General features: G+C 46.7%; 1 protein-coding gene and 2 pseudogenes across 1 annotated transcript in view; 2 read left to right on the forward strand and 1 right to left on the reverse strand.

Moving 5' to 3' along the window:
- Positions 1–636: 636 nt before the first annotated feature.
- Positions 637–753, reverse strand: LOC146050859 (5S ribosomal RNA; annotated as a pseudogene).
- Positions 754–2,599: 1,846 nt separating this feature from the next.
- On the forward strand, positions 2,600–2,716 carry LOC146050845 (5S ribosomal RNA; annotated as a pseudogene).
- A 3,309-nt stretch (positions 2,717–6,025) lies between these two features.
- MTMR11 (myotubularin related protein 11) overlaps positions 6,026–21,979 on the forward strand; it is a 35,996-nt gene continuing 20,042 nt past the window's right edge. The window contains exons 1-3 of the mRNA XM_083167368.1: positions 6,026–6,422; positions 16,097–16,166; positions 21,060–21,196. Of these exons, the coding sequence (XP_083023494.1) occupies positions 6,366–6,422; positions 16,097–16,166; positions 21,060–21,196 (264 nt within the window). The 5' untranslated portion in view covers positions 6,026–6,365. The remainder of the gene's footprint in view (positions 6,423–16,096; positions 16,167–21,059; positions 21,197–21,979) is intronic.

The following is a 21,979-nucleotide window of genomic DNA, read 5'->3' on the forward strand; positions in this document are numbered from 1 at the left end:
CAACCAAAGAGTGAGGTGAGACTGTCCCATATGGAGGATTGAATTAAATGGGTGTCTTTGAAGAGACATAGGAAGAACGACAAGGTTTTTGGGGCACACTTGAAATAATAAAATGGTGAAAAGATGGTGTACAAATGTGTGATATAAAATCTAACCTTTATTGATTACACTTAAAAAGCATACACACGTCAATTTAGATATAAATATAAGTAACGATTTTTTCAAGAACAATTTTATAAAAATATATATCAATCGGCAAGTGAATTAAACTACGGATTTTATTTTATAATCGTAAATACACAATGCAGAATACGAGATTGTAATACAATAACCGTCAAGTGGGCGAAAATGATTTGACAGGGAATTTACCAGGTCAAAAAATGTTTGAGCAAGACAAATCAATACCAAACAGTAATGCAGTGCACATGAATGTTGCAGAGCTTCATGATATTGTGGTTTGTATTATTATTGGAGTCTTGCTTTAGACCCTCCTTTGATACACAGCAAATAATGGACCCGAATCCAGTGAAAGAGGTAGCAGGTTTACATTACTATTGTTAGAACAGAATTTGATGGATAAAGAGAAAGATAGAAAATGCTCTTCGTATGCATTCGCTACTTCTGTTGTCTGAATGTGTGATACAGCACTGGATATTCCCTGATGGTCTCCCAGGAGGTACTGGTCCAGCCAGTCGCTGCTTAGCTGCTGAGTTCAGATGGGATCAGGCGGCCCAGCGAAGTATGGCTGTATATGGCATCAGATGAGAGAGCCTCAAATGGAACTAGGAGCCAGTTGTCACTTCTGCTTTTCCCCGATGTAGCGCAGGAGAATGAGAGAGTGAGCGAGTCCACGTAATAGGTTATAGTCAATTAGAATGAAACAAAAAGGGAGATGAGAGGGTGAGAAAGGATATGCTCACAGGGTAATAATATATGTGCCCACTGCAAAGTTCAATGGGTTAGTGGTTACTGAGCCAGTAATGGAAAGTACTGTGCACAATTCCACATGCAGGGGTGAGTAAGGTCTTTATAAATCTTGAATCATTGTATGTGCAAGATAGATTGATTTATCAGCAACATACACAACAGCAAGTGGCTCCAAACATTTCTCAAAACAATATATCAAATTATATTGGTTGTAAGCACCAAAAATTGGTAACAGTTCTCAGAATGAAAAAATGAAAAAAACAGGAGTTAACAATTCACTTGAATTTTACCCTTAGGGCTAATTGCAACAATTAAAGACTGAAGATTGTCTACACCATATCAGTTAACTAGTTATTGTTACTGATAGTGGTAACAGCGGTGGAGCAGGGTTGGTGTATTGAGAAGAGAATTCAATAAACGGTTTAACAATAGTGTACAACAAAGTTTAAACCTGCGGGTCACATTAATAGTAGGCGCTCACTCCTTCATATTGCGGACATCTAATTATAGCGTGCCCCATACGGTGGAGCGCTGTAGTCCCGCTCAGTAGCGGTACTGACTTGTGTCCACGCACCAGACACAGAGTCTGTGCGTGCGAGGCAATCTGTGGGTTTTAAATACAGATTACCTTATATGCCTGGTAGCGAGATCAAGGTGCAGGAAGAGCCGTGCGGTGAACGTTTCCCACCGTCTAAGTAGTAACGGCAGCGCTGGTCTGAGAGGGACTGCGGGAGGGCTCAGAGTGGCTGGAAATGCCCTGACGTCGGAAGGACACGTGTTTCGCCCCGTCGCTGTGATCAAGCCCAATCGGGGCGAAACGTTCACCGCACGGCTCTTCCTGCACCTTGATCTCGCTACCAGGCATATAAGGTAATCTGTATTTAAAACCCACAGATTGCCTCGCACGCACAGACTCTGTGTCTGGTGCGTGGACACAAGTCAGTACCGCTACTGAGCGGGACTACAGCGCTCCACCGTATGGGGCACGCTATAATTAGATGTCCGCAATATGAAGGAGTGAGCGCCTACTATTAATGTGACCCGCAGGTTTAAACTTTGTTGTACACTATTGTTAAACCGTTTATTGAATTCTCTTCTCAATACACCAACCCTGCTCCACCGCTGTTACCACTATCAGTAACAATAACTAGTTAACTGATATGGTGTAGACAATCTTCAGTCTTTAATTGTTGCAATTAGCCCTAAGGGTAAAATTCAAGTGAATTGTTAACTCCTGTTTTTTTCATTTTTTCATTCTGAGAACTGTTACCAATTTTTGGTGCTTACAACCAATATAATTTGATATATTGTTTTGAGAAATGTTTGGAGCCACTTGCTGTTGTGTATGTTGCTGATAAATCAATCTATCTTGCACATACAATGATTCAAGATTTATAAAGACCTTACTCACCCCTGCATGTGGAATTGTGCACAGTACTTTCCATTACTGGCTCAGTAACCACTAACCCATTGAACTTTGCAGTGGGCACATATATTATTACCCTGTGAGCATATCCTTTCTCACCCTCTCATCTCCCTTTTTGTTTCATTCTAATTGACTATAACCTATTACATGGACTCGCTCACTCTCTCATTCTCCTGAGCTACATCGGGGAAAAGCAGAAGTGACAACTGGCTCCTAGTTCCATTTGAGGCTCTCTCATCTGATGCCATATACAGCCATACTTCGCTGGGCCGCCTGATCCCATCTGAACTCAGCAGCTAAGCAGCGACTGGCTGGATCAGTACCTCCTGGGAGACCATCAGGGAATATCCAGTGCTGTATCACACATTCAGACAACAGAAGTAGCGAATGCATACGAAGAGCATTTTCTATCTTTCTCTTTATCCATCAAATTCTGTTCTAACAATAGTAATGTAAACCTGCTACCTCTTTCACTGGATTCGGGTCCATTATTTGCTGTGTATCAAAGGAGGATCTAAAGCAAGACTCCAATAATAATACAAACCACAATATCATGAAGCTCTGCAACATTCATGTGCACTGCATTACTGTTTGGTATTGATTTGTCTTGCTCAAACATTTTTTGACCTGGTAAATTCCCTGTCAAATCATTTTCGCCCACTTGACGGTTATTGTATTACAATCTCGTATTCTGCATTGTGTATTTACGATTATAAAATAAAATCCGTAGTTTAATTCACTTGCCGATTGATATATATTTTTATAAAATTGTTCTTGAAAAAATCGTTACTTATATTTATATCTAAATTGACGTGTGTATGCTTCTTAAGTGTAATCAATAAAGGTTGGATTTTATATCACACATTTGTACACCATCTTTTCACCATTTTATTATTTCAAGTGTGCCCCAAAAACCTTGTCGTTCTTCCTATGTCTCTTCAAAGACACCCATTTAATTCAGTTATCCTGCTGAATCTTTTGGGAGCACCGCCAACCCAGTACCCTACAATATTTCTCTTGTTAAAAGGTCGCATGTTGGTATAACACTCAATTTGTACTTTTTCATTTTCTCTCTTACAAACTGCCTGTGACACTTCACTCAGTTATTTCCATATGGAGGATTGGAAGGTTGGCATCTAAATATTAAATGGTGCCTAAGCTGTGACCTCCTGATCCCCAGCATCAGACGGTGTAATGGTTAGCATTAATGCATCACAGCACTAAGGTCGTGGGTCCGGTTCCCACCATGGTTCTAACTGTGTGGAGTTTGTATATTCTCCCTGTGTTTGCGTGGGTTTCCTCCGGGTACAGCGCCTTCCTCCCACAATACAAAAATATACTGTTAGGCTAATTGGATCCCAACCCTAGAATATCTGTGTGCGTGTACATGTGGTAGGGAACATAGATTGTAAGCTCCACTGGTGCAGGGACTGATGTGAATGGCCAAATATTCTCTGTACAGCGCTGTGGAATATGTGGGCGCTATATAAATAACTGATAATAATTAATCAGTCCTGCAATACACACTGATACAGTCAGTGGGCCGATCACACAATTGTGCTGACGATTGTATAGATGTGTACCCAGCTTTGGTTGCGTGCACAGATTGTGATAATGGCTGAACTGTGGAAACATCGCTACATAGCTACCGATACATACCGCTAATCTGACGATACTGTAATAGTTGCCCCGATAGCTGATCTTTTGATGCCATACACAGGAATAGTCAGTTTGTGTTATGACCCAGAATAATAAATAGGCCTGTTAGTAACAACACACAAGCTTCTGTATACAATATACAGTATATACTGTAGCATTGCTGTTGTAAAGCTGCGTGCATGGGCTCCGCATTCCTGCTTATGTAAGCTGTTACTGAACCTGACATTCATTATCAGCTGTCAGGAAATAAGTGTTGTTGTGTGAGTAGGAAAGGACCAAAGTCCATAGAACCAACCAGCGGGACTAATGGGGCAAACTCCACATTCCAGTCCTAGCGTTTCTTAGTAACTCGTCACGGGTTGTAACTTGCAATTAATTAGTACCTGGAGTGGCAAGCAGCTGCAGCACCTTTATCAGGTGTACCTAACCTAAGACACAGTGAAGGGAGAACTCAGACACAGTGAAGGGGGACCTCTGATAGAGTGAAGGGGGGGCCTCAGACACAGTGAAGGGGGAACTCAGACACAGTGATGGGGGACCTCAGATAGAGGGAAGGGGGACTTTAGTCACAGTGAAGGGGGACCTCTGATAGAGTGAAGGGGGGGCCTCAGACACAGTGATGGGGGACCTCAGATAGAGGGAAGGGGGACTTTAGTCACAGTGAAGGGAGACCTCAGGGAGAGTGAAGGGAGACCTTGGATAGAGTGAAGGGGGACCTCAAATAAAGTGATGGGGACCTTAGAGAGAGTGAAGGGGGACATCAGATAGTGATAGGGACCTCAGACCCAGTGAAAGGGGACCTCAGACCCAGTGAATGGGGACCTTAGACACAGTGAATGGGGACCTCAGAGAGCGTGAAGGGGCCACAGTTAGAGTGAAGAGGTTCCTTCGATAGAGTGAAGATGGTCCATGGAGAGAGTGCAGGGGTACGTCGGATAGAGTGCAGGGGTACGTCGGATAGAGTGCAGGGGTACGTCAGATAGAGTGCAGGGGTACGTCAGATAGAGTGCAGGGGTACGTCGCATAGAGTGCAGGGGTACCTCGGATAGAGTGCAGGGGTACGTCGGATAGAGTGCAGGGGTACGTCGGATAGAGTGCAGGGGTACGTCGGATAGAGTGCAGGGGTACGTCGGATAGAGTGCAGGGGTACGTCGCATAGAGTGCAGGGGTACATCGGATAGAGTGCAGGGGTACCTCGGATAGAGAGAGGAGGTACCTCGGATAGAGTGAGGAGGTACCTCGGATAGAGTGCAGGGGTACCTCGGATAGAGTGCAGGGGTACCTCGGATAGAGTGAAGGGTTTGGTGCATGGAATGGTAGGGCCTTTACAAGCTGCAAGGTGTCACAGTCGCTTGAAAAACAAATGCGGCGTTAGCGCAAAGACTCAGCGGTGACAGCATCCGCCACTGAATCAGGGCCAGTGTAGAGATTAGTGCAAGGGGCCAGTGTAAACAGCTTTAGGCAGCTGTCTAGGGGCTGCAGGATCTGGGGGGGGGGGGGGCACCCCTGACTGAATTAAGGATGACTCGGAGAGCGGAGTCCTTGTTAACCTTAATGCAAACGGCAGGTGTTGAACTTCTAAGACGCCTCTTCCACACTCTCACCCGAGGTTCCAGAAAGTCGGTATTGGGGTGTGATTGGTGGCGGGAGCAGTAAGCTGAAGTTTTACCTCAAGTGCCAAAAACCCTTGATGTGTGGGTTCGGTTTTACCTGGATTTACTCAGACCTCGAAGCAGATTTACTCAGATCCATAACACATGACACCCGAAAAATCGGGGGGGGGGGGAATCAGAGCTGGCGATAATTTGTCGTTAAGAACCGAGTAAATCCGAACCTGCACATCTCTATTTCGAACCAACGTCCACTGCAAATGGATATCGCACCTCCTCCTTTTTATGTTAAATAATTCACCCCTGCGCCTCGTTCCTGCTGAATGGGTTATTTATAGCTCTGCGCAGCACCATGTCTGCAGCCTGGAGCGGTTACAAGCGACACGCCACAATACTAAACACATCCTCTGTCCCTTTAAGAGTTGGAGAAGCAGAGTCTCCGTTTCACTATGGTGATCAGACAGCCGACAGAGCAGACAGAGAGGCTGTCTCTAACCCCCACACTGCAGCAGCAGCAGGCAGGGGGGAATCCCTGCAGTCACACACACAGCACTCTCCTGGCTGCAGGCTGGGGTCTCCAGCAGCAGCAGCCCCCCTACCTTACCCCAGCCTATTCTGCTGCACTAGAACAAAGTCCCCTTTATACCATCACCATGGGAGCAGCACACAGGACCTGACTCTGCTTCTCCTGCTTCCAGCCCCACTTTCTGCAGTCCGCAGTGGTCCTCAGACCCTACTACACCATGCTGCCCAGACCCAGGACCACCTTCACCCTCCAGCAGGACCCCCGACAGATCATGGTGAGTGGGCTCTGCAGGCGCACAGCATGTTTGCTATAAATAATCTATACTGGGAATACCGTATTTCATTCCTCCAGGCAGCCCCATAACATTACGTCTACCCCATAGGACTTCATATTAGGAAAGAGAAAGTTTGTTCTGCAATGTTTTCTATTTACGCCAGAATAACCGTGAATACTGTTTTTCCTGACTGTTCCTATGGGTAATGTGCATAACGTAACGTTGGCCGACGCTGATGTTATGTAAAGTCGACACGGGTGAAATAATGTTGACTGCGGCTACTTTTATGGTGCGGTGGTGTGATGGTATTTTCCCAGCTGAAGCTATTCTACGGCGGAACAATGCCACATACCCTGCCTTTGTATTATACAATGCCCCTCTGTGCCTGGCAGGGCTGGCAGAGTCGCTGGGTCAGTGTGCCAGATGTCAGGACCTTATTAGACAACTGCTGATGCTATTGCATAACACAAAAATGTTCTTTAAACTGCAGACTGGGGAGCGCCGGTGCTACTGGCCTGGAGTAGTGGATTCTTGGATTCTACTCCCAGCAGAGATGGCAGAGAGGTCCGTGTGTTGTAATCCACTGAAATGAGTGCCAGGGATATTTGGCATGGGATCACAGGCATTCCCTGCAGGCAGGGGGAGCACCAGGGGTTAATACTTGACGGGAGATTATATATTTCTGTGTAATCCTGACAATCCCTCATTAAGGTATAGTTTGTTCTAAAACAAAGCCATTACTGCGGCGGCTGGATTCTCCTATGGGGATCGCCTGCAAGAGCTGCGGATTAACCCTGGCACGGCTGGAGGGTGGCGGGATTTAGCCATATAGCATGATGGGGTTGGGGAGACCACGAAAGGGTTAAACGGAGGAAGCCGCAGGGCGCAGCCTGTGGGATTATGATCCGATGCCGGAGAGAAGTTGTTTCATTTCATTGAGCCCATGGGAGCTGAGGAGAGCGACTCAGCCAAGTAATGAGAGACATCCCAAGTATGGCAGCAAGTGTCTCTGTTATCAGCTGCTGTGGTGGAAGCATGTCCTGCGGGCATTACGCCGACAAGTGCCTGATAGCGCAGCTGGGAATACCTGGAGTACCATTGGGGGTGTGACCTAGTGCCATGCTGCATAGGGGCACACCCTCATCAATGTTATTAGAGGTACCACCGGGTGACGGTGTGCCACCAGTGGGCAAAGGATATGCCAATAGGATAAGAAGTACCAGGAACCAGGACCCCCTTATCCTCCGCAGATATGCTACAGATGGGGGAAGTGCGTTACAGTGATGTACACCACGGGCCAAATTCTCATCACTTACTGTCTGATGGTTTCATGTGATCGATAATGGCGTCTATGTACTAAACATTGTAAAGAGATAAAGTGCCAGCCAATCACTTCCTAACTGTCATTATTCAAATCCAGCCTGTAACATGGCAGCTGGGAGATGATTGACTGATACAGATGTAGCGCTGCTCATCCAGTGCCAGGGCTCACCAGACCACCCCCACTGGCGAGCCGACGCTACATCTAACTGGGACGCGCATCCCAGTTTCCCATCGGCGGGGGACGGGAACCTTGTCCCTCTCCGCTTCAGGGAGACGGCAGGGTTAGGGGGGGAGTGGGGAGGTGAGGGACAGCGACGAGGTGGCGGGGACCCAGGGGGAGCTCCAGTTGAAGGTGATTTGCGTTTGTCTCATGCGAGCCCATCCCCTTCCGGCAGCTGGTGAATCCACCGCCAGCCCCTGCAAAGACTATGAGTGCTCCGTCTGTACTTTATCTCCGTCGACTTTATCTCTCTTTCAAAGGCTTAGTATCACCAATAGTAATGGACTAATTTCCCCACTACCCACATCTGTACTCCGCACAGTTGACTATCACCCACCTTTATTATCCTCCTTTTTCATCAGAACAGGGTGGTCAAACTGGTCCTTGTGATCTACGCACAGTCCATGTTCTCCAGACCACCTAGCTGGTGCACATGTGTAGTCATTACTAACTGTCACATATCAAACACATGCTGCAGTCATTCCTAACTGCCACATTCTGCAGACCCAAAGGTGGTCTGGAAAACATAGACTGTTGGTAGATCTCGAGGACTGATTTGGCCACCCCACTCTAGAACTGCCATTGCCCCTTCATCACTTCTCACCATCCTTCTTCATTATACCTGTCGTTTTTATTCTTAATCAACTAAGCACCCCTATTCATATCTCACTGCTTCTAAAGAGATGCTGCAGCGATGCAGAACCAGCCTATCAGTGAAGGGAGCCGCATCATGTGATGCTCTACTCAGCTGCTACTACTTTGTAAGGTGATGAGGATGGGTGTCAGTATGGTATGGAGTAGGCACTAGCACTATGTGCCCCTGCCATGTCTACTGCTGGACACAGCACTATTGGACTCATGGATGGTACCCCGGAGTACATAGTCTGGTTGGTCCACTCATGCTACCCTGCTGCCCATCTTATAGTATATACCACTGGTAGCCAACTCCAGTCCTCGAGAGCTACCAACAGTTCACATTTTCCAGACAACCCAGCTGCAGCACAGGTGCACTCATTACTCACAGAAACATTTAAAAGATCCACAGGTGGAGCTAAATACTTCACTTGTGATTCTGTGAGGAGATCTGGAAAACATTAACAGTTGTTAGCTCTCGAGGACTGGAGTTGGCTACCCCAGTTATATACCTTTTTATATAAGTACCTTTGTGCTAGTATTTATGTAGCTTATAACATAGTGTAGCAGGTCTGTACCTGCCTGCCCTCCTTGTAGCACATGCCCTGTCACAAGCTGTACTGCCCTGTAGCAGGTATGTACCTGTCTGCTCTACTTGTAGCACATGCCCTGTCACAAGCTGTACTGCTTTGTAGCAGATCTGTACCTGTCTGCTCTCCTTGTAGCACATGCCCTGTCACAAGCTGTACTGCTTTGTAGCAGAAATGTACCTGCCTGCTCTCCTTGTAGCACATACCTTGTAACAAGCTGTACTGCCTTGTAGCAGATCTGTACCTGCCTGCTCTCCTTGTAGCCCATGTTCTGTCACAAGCTGTACTGCCCTGTAGCAGATCTGTACCTGCCTGCCCTCCTTGTAGCACATGCCCTGTCACAAGCTGTACTGCCCTGTAGCAGATCTGTACCTGTCTGCTCTCCTTGTAGCACATGCCCTGTCACAAGCTGTACTGCTTTGTAGCAGAAATGTACCTGCCTGCTCTCCTTGTAGCACATACCTTGTAACAAGCTGTACTGCCTTGAAGCAGATCTGTACCTGCCTGCTCTCCTTGTAGCCCATGTTCTGTCACAAGCTGTACTGCCCTGTAGCAGATCTGTACCTTTCTGCTCTCCTTGTAGCACATGTCCTGTCAGAAATTGTACTGCCTTGTAGCAGATCTGTACCTGTCTGCTCTCCTTGTAGCACATGCCTTGCCACAAGCTGTACTGCCTTGTAGCAGATCTGTACCTGCCTTCTCTACTTGTAGCTCATGCCCTGTTACAAGCTGTACTACCTTGTAGCAGGTCTGTACCTGCCTGCCCTCCTTGTAGCACATGCCCTGTCACAAGCTGTACTGCCTTGTAGCAGATCTGTTCCTGCCTGCACTCCTTTTATCACATCACATGCCATGTCACAAGCTGTACTGCCTTGTAGCAGATCTGTACCTGTCTGCTCTCCTTGTAGCACATGCCTTGTCACAAGCTGTACTGCCTTGTAGCAGATCTGTACCTGTCTGCTCTCCTTGTAGCACATGCCCTGTTACAAGCTGTACTGCCTTGTAGCAGGTCTATACCTGCCTGCCCTCCTTGTGGCACATGCCCTGTCAAAAGCTGTACTGCCTTGTAGCAGCCCTGTCACAAGCTGTACTGCCTTGTAGCAGATCTGTACCTGTCTGCTCTCCTTGTAGCACATGCCCTGTTACAAGCTGTACTGCCTTGTAACAGATCTGTACCAGCCTGCTCTCCTTGTAGCGCATGCCCGGTCACAAGCTGTACTGTCTTGTATCAGGACTGTAACTGCCTGCTCTCCTTGTAGCATATGCCCTGTCACAAGCTATACTGCACTGTAGCAGATCTATACCTGCCTGTTCTCCTTGTAGCACATCCCCTGTCTCAAGCTGTACTGCCTTATAGCAGATCTCTACCTGCTTGCTCTCCTTGTATCACATGCCCTGTCACAAGCTGTACTGCCTTGTAGCATATCTGTACCTGCCTGCTCTCCTTGTAGCACATGCCCTGTAACAAGCTGTACCGCCTTGTAGCAGGTCTGTAACTGCTTGCTCTCCTTGTAGCAAATGCCCTGTAAAAAGCTGTACTGCCTTGTAGCATGTGTGTACTTGTCTGATCTCCTTGTAGTACATGCCCTGTCACAAGCTGTACTGCCTTGTAGCAGATCTGCACCTGCCTGCTCTCCCTATAGCACATGCCCTGTCACAAGCCGTGGTGTCCTGTAGCAGATATGTACCTGTCTCATCTCCTTGTAGCACACACTCTCTTACAAGCTGTACTACCATTTTAAAGGAAGATGCTCAGATGCCACCATATCAACCTCATGATCCACAGGCTGAACGTCTATGACTGAATCTATTAATTTTAATAAGTGTAATAACTCATCCATCACAAAGCAGAATTGCCATAAGTGAGTGTCTCTGATACTGCTGCTGGGAATAAAGGGATTATTGTACCTCCAGTGGACATCAGCAGTAAGAATCTAGGACATTCTGAAGAAAACAAAGAATTATTGCCCATTAATGGAGGATAAAGGAGATCTTCATACAGAAATCCCACTTACAACTCAAATCAGCCAAAATGTTGCCCAGATAAAGCAACATGGACTTTTCCACAATTACATTTTCTGATTTCTAGTCCATGAGAGGAAAATCTTCAGACCTTGAGGTTGTTACTGTTACTTCCATTCTTCCACAAGACTCAGGATGTGAGTCTGCCGATGACACTGCCCTCAAGGACACAGCCGCTGGCAACAACAAACCAGAAATGACGGCCAGCATGACCCCATTTTCTGTTATGCCTGCCATGCCCGTCCTTTCCGCACCCACAAATAGATGTCATGTCAAACAGGCTTAGTGGGGACTGCGAGGAATCTTGCAGAAAGAGATCTGCACATGTGCACATCTGAAAAGATTAGACAAACATCTCTGCATCCAATGGCTGCGTCCATCTCTGAGACCATCTCTGTGTACATCTCTGAGACCATCTCTGTGTACATCTCTGAGACCATCTCTGTGTACATCTGAGACCATCTCTGTGTACATCTCTGAGACCATCTCTGTGTACATCTCTGAGACCATCTCTGAGTACATCTGAGACCATCTCTGTGTACATCTCTGAGACCATCTCTGTGTACATCTCTGAGACCATCTCTGTGTACATCTCTGAGACCAGCTCTGTGTACATCTTTGAGACCATCTCTGTGACCATCTTTAAAATAGACCATCTCTGTGTTCCATTGCGTCCATCTCTGAGACCTTCTCTGAGACCATCTCTGTGTACATCTCTGAGACCATCTCTGTGTACATCTCTGAGACCATTTCTGTGTACTGTGTACATCTCTGAGACCAGCTCTGTGTACATCTTTGAGATCATCTCTGTGACCATCTTTAAAATAAACCATCTCTGTGTACCATTGCGTCCATCTCTGAGACCTTCTCTAAAAAAAAAATCTCTGTGTACCTCTGCGTCCATCTCTGAGACCATCTCTAAAAAAGACCATCTCTGTGTTCCTCTGCATCCATCTCTGTGACCATCTCTGCATCCATCTCTACGACCATCTCTCTATCCATCTCTGCGACCATCTCTGTGCACATCTCAAAGACCACCAATGAGACCATCTTCCGATGTCTATCATATTAAAACATCCACCTACCCTGCATAAAGGTTTCTGGACTTATGAGTATTGACTGTCCTGGAGTCATCCTATGGATCTATAAGACAAATTATTTCCTATTATATACCTTTTTTGATTAATACCCGTAAGGATTCCATAACGATTCATTAATGATGGGAATTCTTAAGCACAGGTTAAAAATCTATGTCTGCAATGAAACCTCTTCTTTATACATCACAACCTTTTTCAAATTTTATTGTCAACTGCTCTAGTGGATGGAGGCCATCTCACTAAAATGGCCCAAGTAACAAAACTAAGATGGACCCCACTGCATGGAAAAAGCTAAACTTTCATATCATGGCTCCAGCAATGAGAAATGTTGGTGAAATGCAAATAATGTGGACTGAATGTGTAACGTTAAAGTGTGTACCTACATTAGGTACTGGCAAGATGCTGGAACATTGGTTATACTGCAGATATATGCAGTTCTCACTGGATCTAAGTAGAAGACAACTGTCTCCAACTGTGGCACTATCACAGTCTCAAAATGGCTCTAAAGATGCTCTAGCCTTGTTAGCACAGGGAATGAAGCTTCCCTTGAGGAGTAGCAGTTAAGTCCACTCGTCTTTGAACAACTTCTGGTTGGACCCAGAAGGTGTAGGCGTGATCCACACATGGAGGGGCCAACCACTTTCCTACCGGGCCTGATAGTTCTCATGGAGGCCCTGCTGCCCAGCCATCGCTTGCCCTCTTCTGTGTGTAGATAACAATGTCACTCTAGATCCACCAGTGTTCCCACGTCACTTTGATGGTGGTAAAATCACAGGCTTTCCTCTTAGCTTCAACGTTCTTCATGAGTCAGAAGACTGAGATATTTATAGAAACCTTTTCTCCTCCTCTGAGTTATGAAGTTGGCTCTTTAATAGTCAAAATAGAATGTGGGCTTTAGCAGAGAGGTTGTTTCTCAGCTTTGCTGATGTGGTAACCTCAAAACCACTCAATACTGTCTCTGTGCATACAAGATCCCACTTGTTCTAAACTTGTAGACGTCTGCGTCTATACCTTGGCCAAGCCAGCTCAGAACAGAAAAGGGCATTCTGACCTCAGAAAACAGGCATTTAATGTACTTGGAGCAGCAGTAAACATAGATCATATGTATTCATGATGCATTGTTAAGAAGCATCAATAAATGTTTTTATTTCCATTGGCCCATACTCTAAACTCACTTAAAGCGACAGGATTTTTCTTACTGCTGCAGTGGTTTCTTGTTGTCATACTTAGGTCATCAACCAAAGGGGGCATGGCCTTGTGGGTTAGGGAGTGTGGCCTCACAGATCTAACCCCGTTTTCATCACTGCAGGGTCCACAGATAGTCAAGGTCCAGGGTCCACACCTGTGAGTCAGTGTCAGCTCCTACACAGTGACAGGAGCCAAGTGCAGCTGCAGCAGCACATACTGCATCTGGCTTCTGTCACTGGGGAGGAGGCGGATGTCACCAGAGTTAGGGACACCACTGATTGTAACCACCACCGACGGCACCGGAAACTTGCCCCAGATAATTAAGTCCTACCTGCCGGTCGTGGCAAAATGCTATGATTTTCGGGTCTGTTGGGAGGAGGCGGGGCTAATGACATGATTTGCATTATCATGGTCCCAAGATTCCCTACTGAAGGTACTGAATGTTAGCAGATAAAGTATAATAGAATCCTCCCCAACTCCAATTACTGTAAATCCCTCTCCTTTCCAGGCGATCTTTCAACCTGGTATCTTTAAAATGTAAAACAGCTTTCTGGCGCAGGTATCGCCTGAGGGTATAACTAGCACCATTCATGTCTTCTCTCCCTACGCCAAATAAGCCCTGATCATGTATGTTATGCAATCGCACAATATAACGTTGTTTGTATGTTTAACGCTTATGGAGCCTGATTCTTGGGTTGGAGATTTCTGAAAATCATCGATTTTTGTTAATTTGCGCACATAATCACTAGCGCGCCTGTGTGAGCCCAAACTACTGTTGTGTCCCTGAAAAAACGCGACCGCAGTCTTGGGGTGGACAGAACGGCAATGCAGCTTTTTCTGGGCGGTGCCGGGGCTTTGGGGGAGCATGTGACTCCCACCCTATACAGCTACAGGGAGAACATACAAACTGTACACAGTTATGACCCTGGTTGATATGGATTCCCTGACCCCAGTGCTTCCTAAGTCTTGTTATGTGTCTCCCAGCGTTAAGCAGGCCTCCAGCTCTGATGGTAAAGAACTATAGTCTTGTGTAGCACTGTGCACTATTGTTCTGGATGGGCACGGGTGGCAGAACACCCAATTACATGCCACCTAGTGTACACGTTGGTGGGCTAGCGATATATGATTGTGCAAATGTGAATACTCATGTCGACTTTTTCATTGCCGACCTAATGCATGTCAACCTTTATTGAGTCAACCCTATCACCTACACCCGTCGATTTTATGGAACCTCTGCTCTGAGATGGTAAAGAATTCAGTGCCCTTTGGCAGGTAATAGAGCTCCGATATGGGATCTGGGAACAGGTGGGAAGGTTGCCAGAGGGATTGGAACCACGCACCTATTTGTCCGATGATATTTTTACATTTAAGTTTAGCTTCTGGGAACACAGGTTCCACAGTGGAAGATCTCACGTAGAAGCGGAACTGGGGAACGGCTTATTCAGAACAGAAAACACTTTTCATTTCCAGAATAAAAGGGCTGTAGTGAGTCATAGCCTGTACTTTTGGAAAGAACTTGTACACAAGCTGTGCAGCCCATGTTCAGCAGACGGGGCCAGCGTCTCCGAAGACTAGATTACATTAACATAAGGTCCGTCAGTGAGACAGAGCACTGGTTGGGTGACTTGCTAACCAGTCTGATATCATTAGGTTTAGTCCGATCACAGCAAATGTCTGCTTAGTATAAGTTCTAGAACATGTATTTACAAAGTATCATGTGATCTGTACAAATAAACAGAGTACATTTAGTTAGCTCAGGTCCATTGGCTTAAGGGCGAAATGCGTGAACTCCGCGATGTGACCTTGCAGTGGCATGGTAATGCTGGGAAAGGCACCTAGAAATGCGCCGATTTCAGTTTGCCCCACTTTAGTTCACAGACCCAGAGTGGTACATATAAAAATGTGCAGTTTAGGGTCTATGTGGCGTCAAAGTGCAATAAATCCCCAAAATGTGTTGAGACATTGGGTATTGGAAAGCGGCAGATGATTGGTCCTGCTCACAAGCTATAATAAATTCAGTTTGCCGGTTCCCGCCTCGCAATGCATCGCTATTATGTAAACATCACTATATAGCAAAGCGATTGCATGATGCCGGTAGTCTCCTGGCTGCCCAGCCTGGCCACCCACACAAACGGTCCAGTCTGCATTGTCCAGACCACGACACTGCAACTCTGAGTCGATGCCCCCACAGAGCCATGTCGCCGCTTGATGCTGCCCCCGTCGTCCTGGATACTGTGGTTGCATTTTTCTCAATGCGATCGCAGTTTCAGGGCTGGTGCACATGCGCAGATTAGCAAAAATCTCTGAATAATGAATTTTTTATAGTCTGCTAACGAAACTAAATGAATCCCGTGTGCCACAGACTGGGTGTGTAATTGCACGCTCACATGGTGTACCCCTGGGGTGGCTGCTCAGCAATGTACTAAATGCTACTGTGGTTCCATTGAACAGTGACTGCATTTAAGCTGTGCTGTATATTTCATATTAGCCCAAATGACATGGCCGGCTAGTAATCCGAGCTGTACAAATATTTTTTTCAGCTAAACTGGGCTTTTTCCTATATTTATCCAGCGATTAACCACGGCTATGCTTTATTTACAGGTCAGAAGCTCAAAGTCTCCGAAAATAAGCAACCGCACAACTCATGGTGTGACCCTGCGGTCCCTCCCAGGTGAGTACAGAGAGGAAGAGAGTTTCAGTTATGGCTCTGAGCACAACCAGAAAGCAAATCGCACATATATCTGACTAGCATAAGCCAATACACCACATGATGATACAGATGTGTCCATATACATCTAGCCTCCTTGGGCGTTAAACAGCCCTTCTAGTTGCAACATACCAGGAAAAAAACATAACAAATCGTTTTGTATGCAGATACACACACTGAATATAGACATGCTGCATATTATTTTACTCAGCAGAAGCTGCTTGTGCTTCTTATTTTCATTTTGCAAATAAGATGCTATTTAATGGAAGAAGTCACCTCAAACTTTATGTGTCCTATGAAGGATATATGTATGTAGACACATCTGGAATTGTGAATATGCAGACCGGCAGTCAGATGCATGTATGACTGTAAAAGCTTTATTATTCGCTCATTGGATGATTGTGAGAGCACTGCTGGAGGGTAAAACAGCTTTATTTGCCTCTAAGAATGGCTGTCCCATCTCCATAGCTGAGGTCAGTATATCTGCGCTGGAAGATGCAGACACTGGTGTAGAAAACAGGGCCACCATACTTGTTTTTTTGGGAGCAGACCATGTCACCCCCCCCCCCCCCGTCTCCGACACTCAGATGCCCACAGCGTTTTAGTCATGCAGCGGCTTGGTGGCTCTGAGTGTGGTTTGCATGCGCAAATCATACTTGCCTACTTTTGAAAACTAGTTTCAGGGAGATTATAGATAAAAATCGAATTTTGCACAGTGCCCCATTGAGGAGGCGTGTCATGCTCCACCCAAAGGGCGTGTCTAGTTCCATATATGGAGAGATTTGGAAAATATATTGTGAACGTGGCACCTAGAAGCGTGGGTGTGCACTGCTACATCTGGGAGGAATCTTTTTAAATGACTTATATCCAAATGTAGATGAGCCCCAAGCAGTTAGTAAGAGGGATGTAAATGTTTCTGTCTCTCATTCCTTTTTCCCCAAAATGTAACAGTGTAATGTGGGCTAGGTGAAATGAGGGAGATTGCTAGACTAATGAGGGAGAGAGGGAGATTGCTGCTATGTCAGGGAGTCTCCTGCAGAATGCAGGAGGGGAGGTAACTATGATGTAACAGTGTAATGTGGGCTAGGTGACATGAGTGAGATTGCTAGACTTATGAGGGAGAGCGGGAGAATGCTGCTATGTCAGGGAGTCTCCTGCATAATGCAGGAGGGGAGGTAACTATGATGTAACAGTGTAATGTGGGCTAGGTGACATGAGGGAGATTGCTAGACTAATGAGGGAGAAAGGGAGATTGCTGCTATGTCAGGGAGTCTCCTGCAGAATGCAGGAGGGGAGGTAACTATGATGTAACAGTGTAATGTGGGCTAGGTGAAATGAGGGAGATTGGTAGACTAATGAGGGAGAGAGGGAGATTGCTGCTTTGTCAGGGAGTCTCCTACAGAATGGAGGAGGGGAGGTAACTATGATGTAACAGTGTAATGTGGGCTAGGTGAAATGAGGGAGATTGGTAGACTAATGAGGGATATTTCTGCTATATCAGGGAGTCTCCTGCAGAATGCAGGAGGGTAGGCAACTATGGTGCAGATCTTTCACCATTGGAGTTGCATGCAAATCTTCACCTTGAATCAATTTTTGCAAACAAATAGTTAAAACATGGCCGTAAATAAATGTGGCATATGCTCGGCAGAAACAGGGCACATGTGCCGCCGATGCAGCGCTATACACATTGTGAGACATCTACGATTCAGCATATGGCAGATAAAATAGCATACGGTATGTATGCTATTTATAAGTTCTTTGTGTATAAATGACGCCCGTTTTGCCACCAACTCTGTACACAGTGAGAGTGTGGCTGGTTACTATGGCAATCCTGACTAGGCCGCAGCGTCCCCAACTTCCTGCTCTCACTCTCTCAGACGTCTGCCTCCTCATTCACAACAATTCCCTCTTGTTGTGTGTTTAAATTACAAACATGTGTCAGCACTAAACTCGTTATTTTCTATCTCTCGCTCTCCTCATTTGCATGTTATGGCCAGGCTAGCTGTTATGACTAGAGGCCCTGGCCAGTTCCTCTTTGTAGTTATGTTCCTGGCTAGGATGCCTGCGAGTCCTGAGGGAACTGCATTGTTCTATGAATGTGCAAATATTCCCTATTTATAAGCACGGTTTGTTTTCGTTTCATGTTAATTGAATTTCCCATCGTCAGATGACTCATTTATTTGCATGTACTGTATATGCCATCCTGCAAGTCGTACAGTGTTACCACTGGCAACAGCACTTGAGTGATGGTATCTGGATGGTTCGTAGACTATGTCTAGGTCCATAGTTAATAAGTCAGCATGGTCAAAATGCGGCACGAGCAATAGGTCGACATGGTAATGGCCGACATGAAAGTCTATTCCACTATTTATTTCTTCCTTTTTTGGACAATTTCATACCTTACCATCCACATAACCACCAATCGAGAACAGGAAAGGTTTGCATGGCTTGCGAGCAATGTGAGGTTACACTCTTTGGGGTCCCACGTGCTCCGGTGTCAACATTAACACCATTGTCTGTGGCGGACTGAACATACGTGCCACCATGGGACTGATGTTTTACAGAGAGCGTATCTTGTGTATAAGGGTGACCTCAATTCTATGTATAGCTACAAAAAAAACTTTTCTTTAACGGCTGAACTGTCTTGTGTTCCCCAACAATGTGTATCCAGTGCAATATCGTCTCCATGGTGACCGGGGATGCAGTTAAAATCCCGGCGGTCGGGATCCCGGCATTCAGAATCCCGACGCCGGAATCCCGACCGCCGAAATCCCGACACTTTCTCCCTCCGTGGGTGTCCACGACACCCCTGGAGGGAGAATAAATTAGCGAACGCAGCGAGGGTGGTGTAAACGGGTACGCCGGGCGTCCGCAGCTTGGACAGGGGGGCACACACAGCCTCCACTGCTATACTCTGCAGACAGCAGCGTCTGGCAAGTATAGCAGAGGAGGTGAATGGATGCCTGTGTGCGGCATCCATTCATCTTGCGGATGATGGCTTTGGGAGTGCATGGGGGCTGGGGGCAGCCCAGCCGCTTCCCTTGGTGCTGGGCTGGTCCCAGCATGGCGATCAACGGTCCTGGCGCGGATGACCGTGGTCCCAGCGCTTGGTGATGATGTAATCTCCAAGCGCCGTCTCTGTCTACACACCGCCTCCGTGTACACTGCAGGTAGACACCGCAGTGTAAATGGGGTAAATCCCTTAGACGACCCGGCTTGGTTCCTTGTTCCAAATGCCGGGTCGGATATGAGATTTTTGGTGTAAAAAGGTATTACTTAATTTGGTTTGTGATGTGTTTTTCACACCAAAGCCAATGTAAAGTGAAACTGTTGCTTGAAGGTGGGTCCAACTCTGGAAACTCCTTTGTTCAAAGACCAGGGTCCGACCAGGGAATTTTGGTGTAAAAGGGGAGTCCGTATTGAATAGAAAAATAGACTGTGCAGGCAAGTCTATCCTGACTCTCACCTGTAGAATGTATTTGGACTAGGGCCAATTTGCAAGATGGCCTAAATCTAAAGTACATCTAGGGGGGTATTCAATGTCAGGGGTACGGCTGTCGAGCAAGCTCGACAGCCGTGCCCCTGTCCCATTCTTGCTTTGCTCGACTGGAGCTCGGCGGTCGGAATTCAATGTCCCGGCCGCCGAGCTGCTAGTTGAGGGTGGAAATAGATGCGCTGCGGCCAGGAGCTCGCCTATTTCAGTCTTTTCTCGGCAGAACGAGCCTGACAGCTTGTGATGTCGGGCTCGTTCTGTGGAGAAACCCTGTTTAATGCTGTTGGGGGAAGACAGCATTGAATAGGGCCCCGCAGCCATCTCCCCCGTCGGGAGATGGCTGCGGGAGCACGACAGTGATTGAATACCCCCCCTAAAGTGCAGTTAGTCAAAATTGAATAGTGAAAACCGAATTTAACCTGAATCACACTGTGTCTCCACACCTTAACCATCAACCTTAAGGCCCCCATGCACTTATGTGACTGAACTCTAGACACCGTGAAGCAGCGCCCTCCCGTTAAGGGGGCATGGCCTATTCAAAAGGGGGTGTGGCTTCACAGGATGCCGCTCCTTGCGAGGCCACACCCCCATTTTCAGTCTTGTGAGTATGGCCAGAGCTCTGTGAGCGGCTGGCCATACCTCTATCTGTCGTCTATTCCCCGCTGCTCTGCAGAATCAGGGCAGGGGGGACTTTCAACTGTCTCTCCCCCACCACCACCACCGCGGGACAAAGCCAGCCTCGGACAGGACGTGGGACCGTCCCAAAAAATGAGATGATCTCAAAGGACAGTTGGGGGTCCCATATGCTCAGGTGTCGACATTAACACCATTGACTGTGAACGACTGTACATGCCACCATGGGACTGATTTGACACTTTTCATCCGGTTTCTATGCCCAATCTGACGAAATCGGTTGAAAATTGCCCAAATCCCACCAGTGTAATATGGCCACCTTTACCCAACTCCTAGAGGCATGGCTAATGCGCATGTGCCAGTCTGCCAGTATTTATGCGCAATAGACCTGGCAGGTAACAAGACTCTGCCACTGGGGACTGCAGTCCGGAACCCTGAAAGCAGCACAGTGGGCAGCCCCCTTCTCCAGTCCATAACAGGAAACCATGCAGCACAGCAAGGTATTGCGTATCTTGTATTTATAGTGGCCATTATCTGTACGCAACCTACGAATCAGTGGCATCATTTACGTCCCTCTATAGACAAAGGCAGACAGGAGCACGCTATTTACGGTATATGTTGTTTATCATTCTTAGTTGTTGTTAGAAAGTTGTTGTTAGAAAGTCGCTGAGGTGGTGGCGGCCATTTTGTGAGGGATGCATGTTTTATATTTTTATTTTTTGTTTTAACAGGGGAACAGATACATGAAGCATCCCTGAGGGTGAGGAAGCGCGTACATTTTAAAGATGGCCATCATGACATTTTTGGGACACTCTTCTGTACCAGCTACAGGATCGCTTTTCGGCCTGATTCCGTCAAGTCACCACAGGTAACAATTACCATTATTTGAATTTAATTACAGCTGGACCCATATATATAGAAATCTAATGAAAACATACTCCTAAATCTACGTGGTCGTCCCTCCCCCCTACACACTTCCGCTAACTGTAGGACAGCCAGGGTTTTGTCCTTGGTCCTCTACCTTTTCTCTCTTTACACACCCTCTCTGGGTGAGCTCATTGGCTCCTTCCACTTCCAATATCACCTCTATACTTGTCTATCTTTCCTCCCCTGACCTCTCATCCACTCTCCTCACTCGTGTCTCCAACTGTCTCTCCGCTATCTCTTCTTGGATGTTCCCGAGCTGTGACGGGGAGGTTCCAGGGTGTGGCTAACAGATGCACAGAGATGCTGCCCATTACGGGAGTAGTTCTAGCATGTTGCTGAAATCGGTGGATCACTTTAGTGCCATAGTCAGCCAGAATATCTGCACCTGCCAGTGGGTTGGAGCAAGTTTCGATGATGCGACTGATGGTGCGTCCAAATATGCACCAGACAGTAGTGCAGCGTTTATAGACACTACCAGTGGGCCTCAGTCCGTGCACATTCAGATGTATGGATATGGGCCACAGGAGGGCATTGTAGAATAAAGACGTAGGCACAGCTGCAGCAAAAAAAAGGCTGTTGCGGGCGTCTCCTAATGAGGCCTTGGATCTGGGTTCTAATGTGGCCAGTTGTCCACAATTGAAGCCTGTTATTTAGTCCTGTCTGTGAATATATACCACACCTCTAAGCAGGGGCATCTTAAGAAAGCAGGGGCCCCGAGATTTAC

Source organism: Crinia signifera, chromosome 12, assembly GCF_055691185.1.
Source record: "Crinia signifera chromosome 12, ASM5569118v1, whole genome shotgun sequence".
Lineage (NCBI taxonomy): Eukaryota > Metazoa > Chordata > Amphibia > Anura > Myobatrachidae > Crinia > Crinia signifera.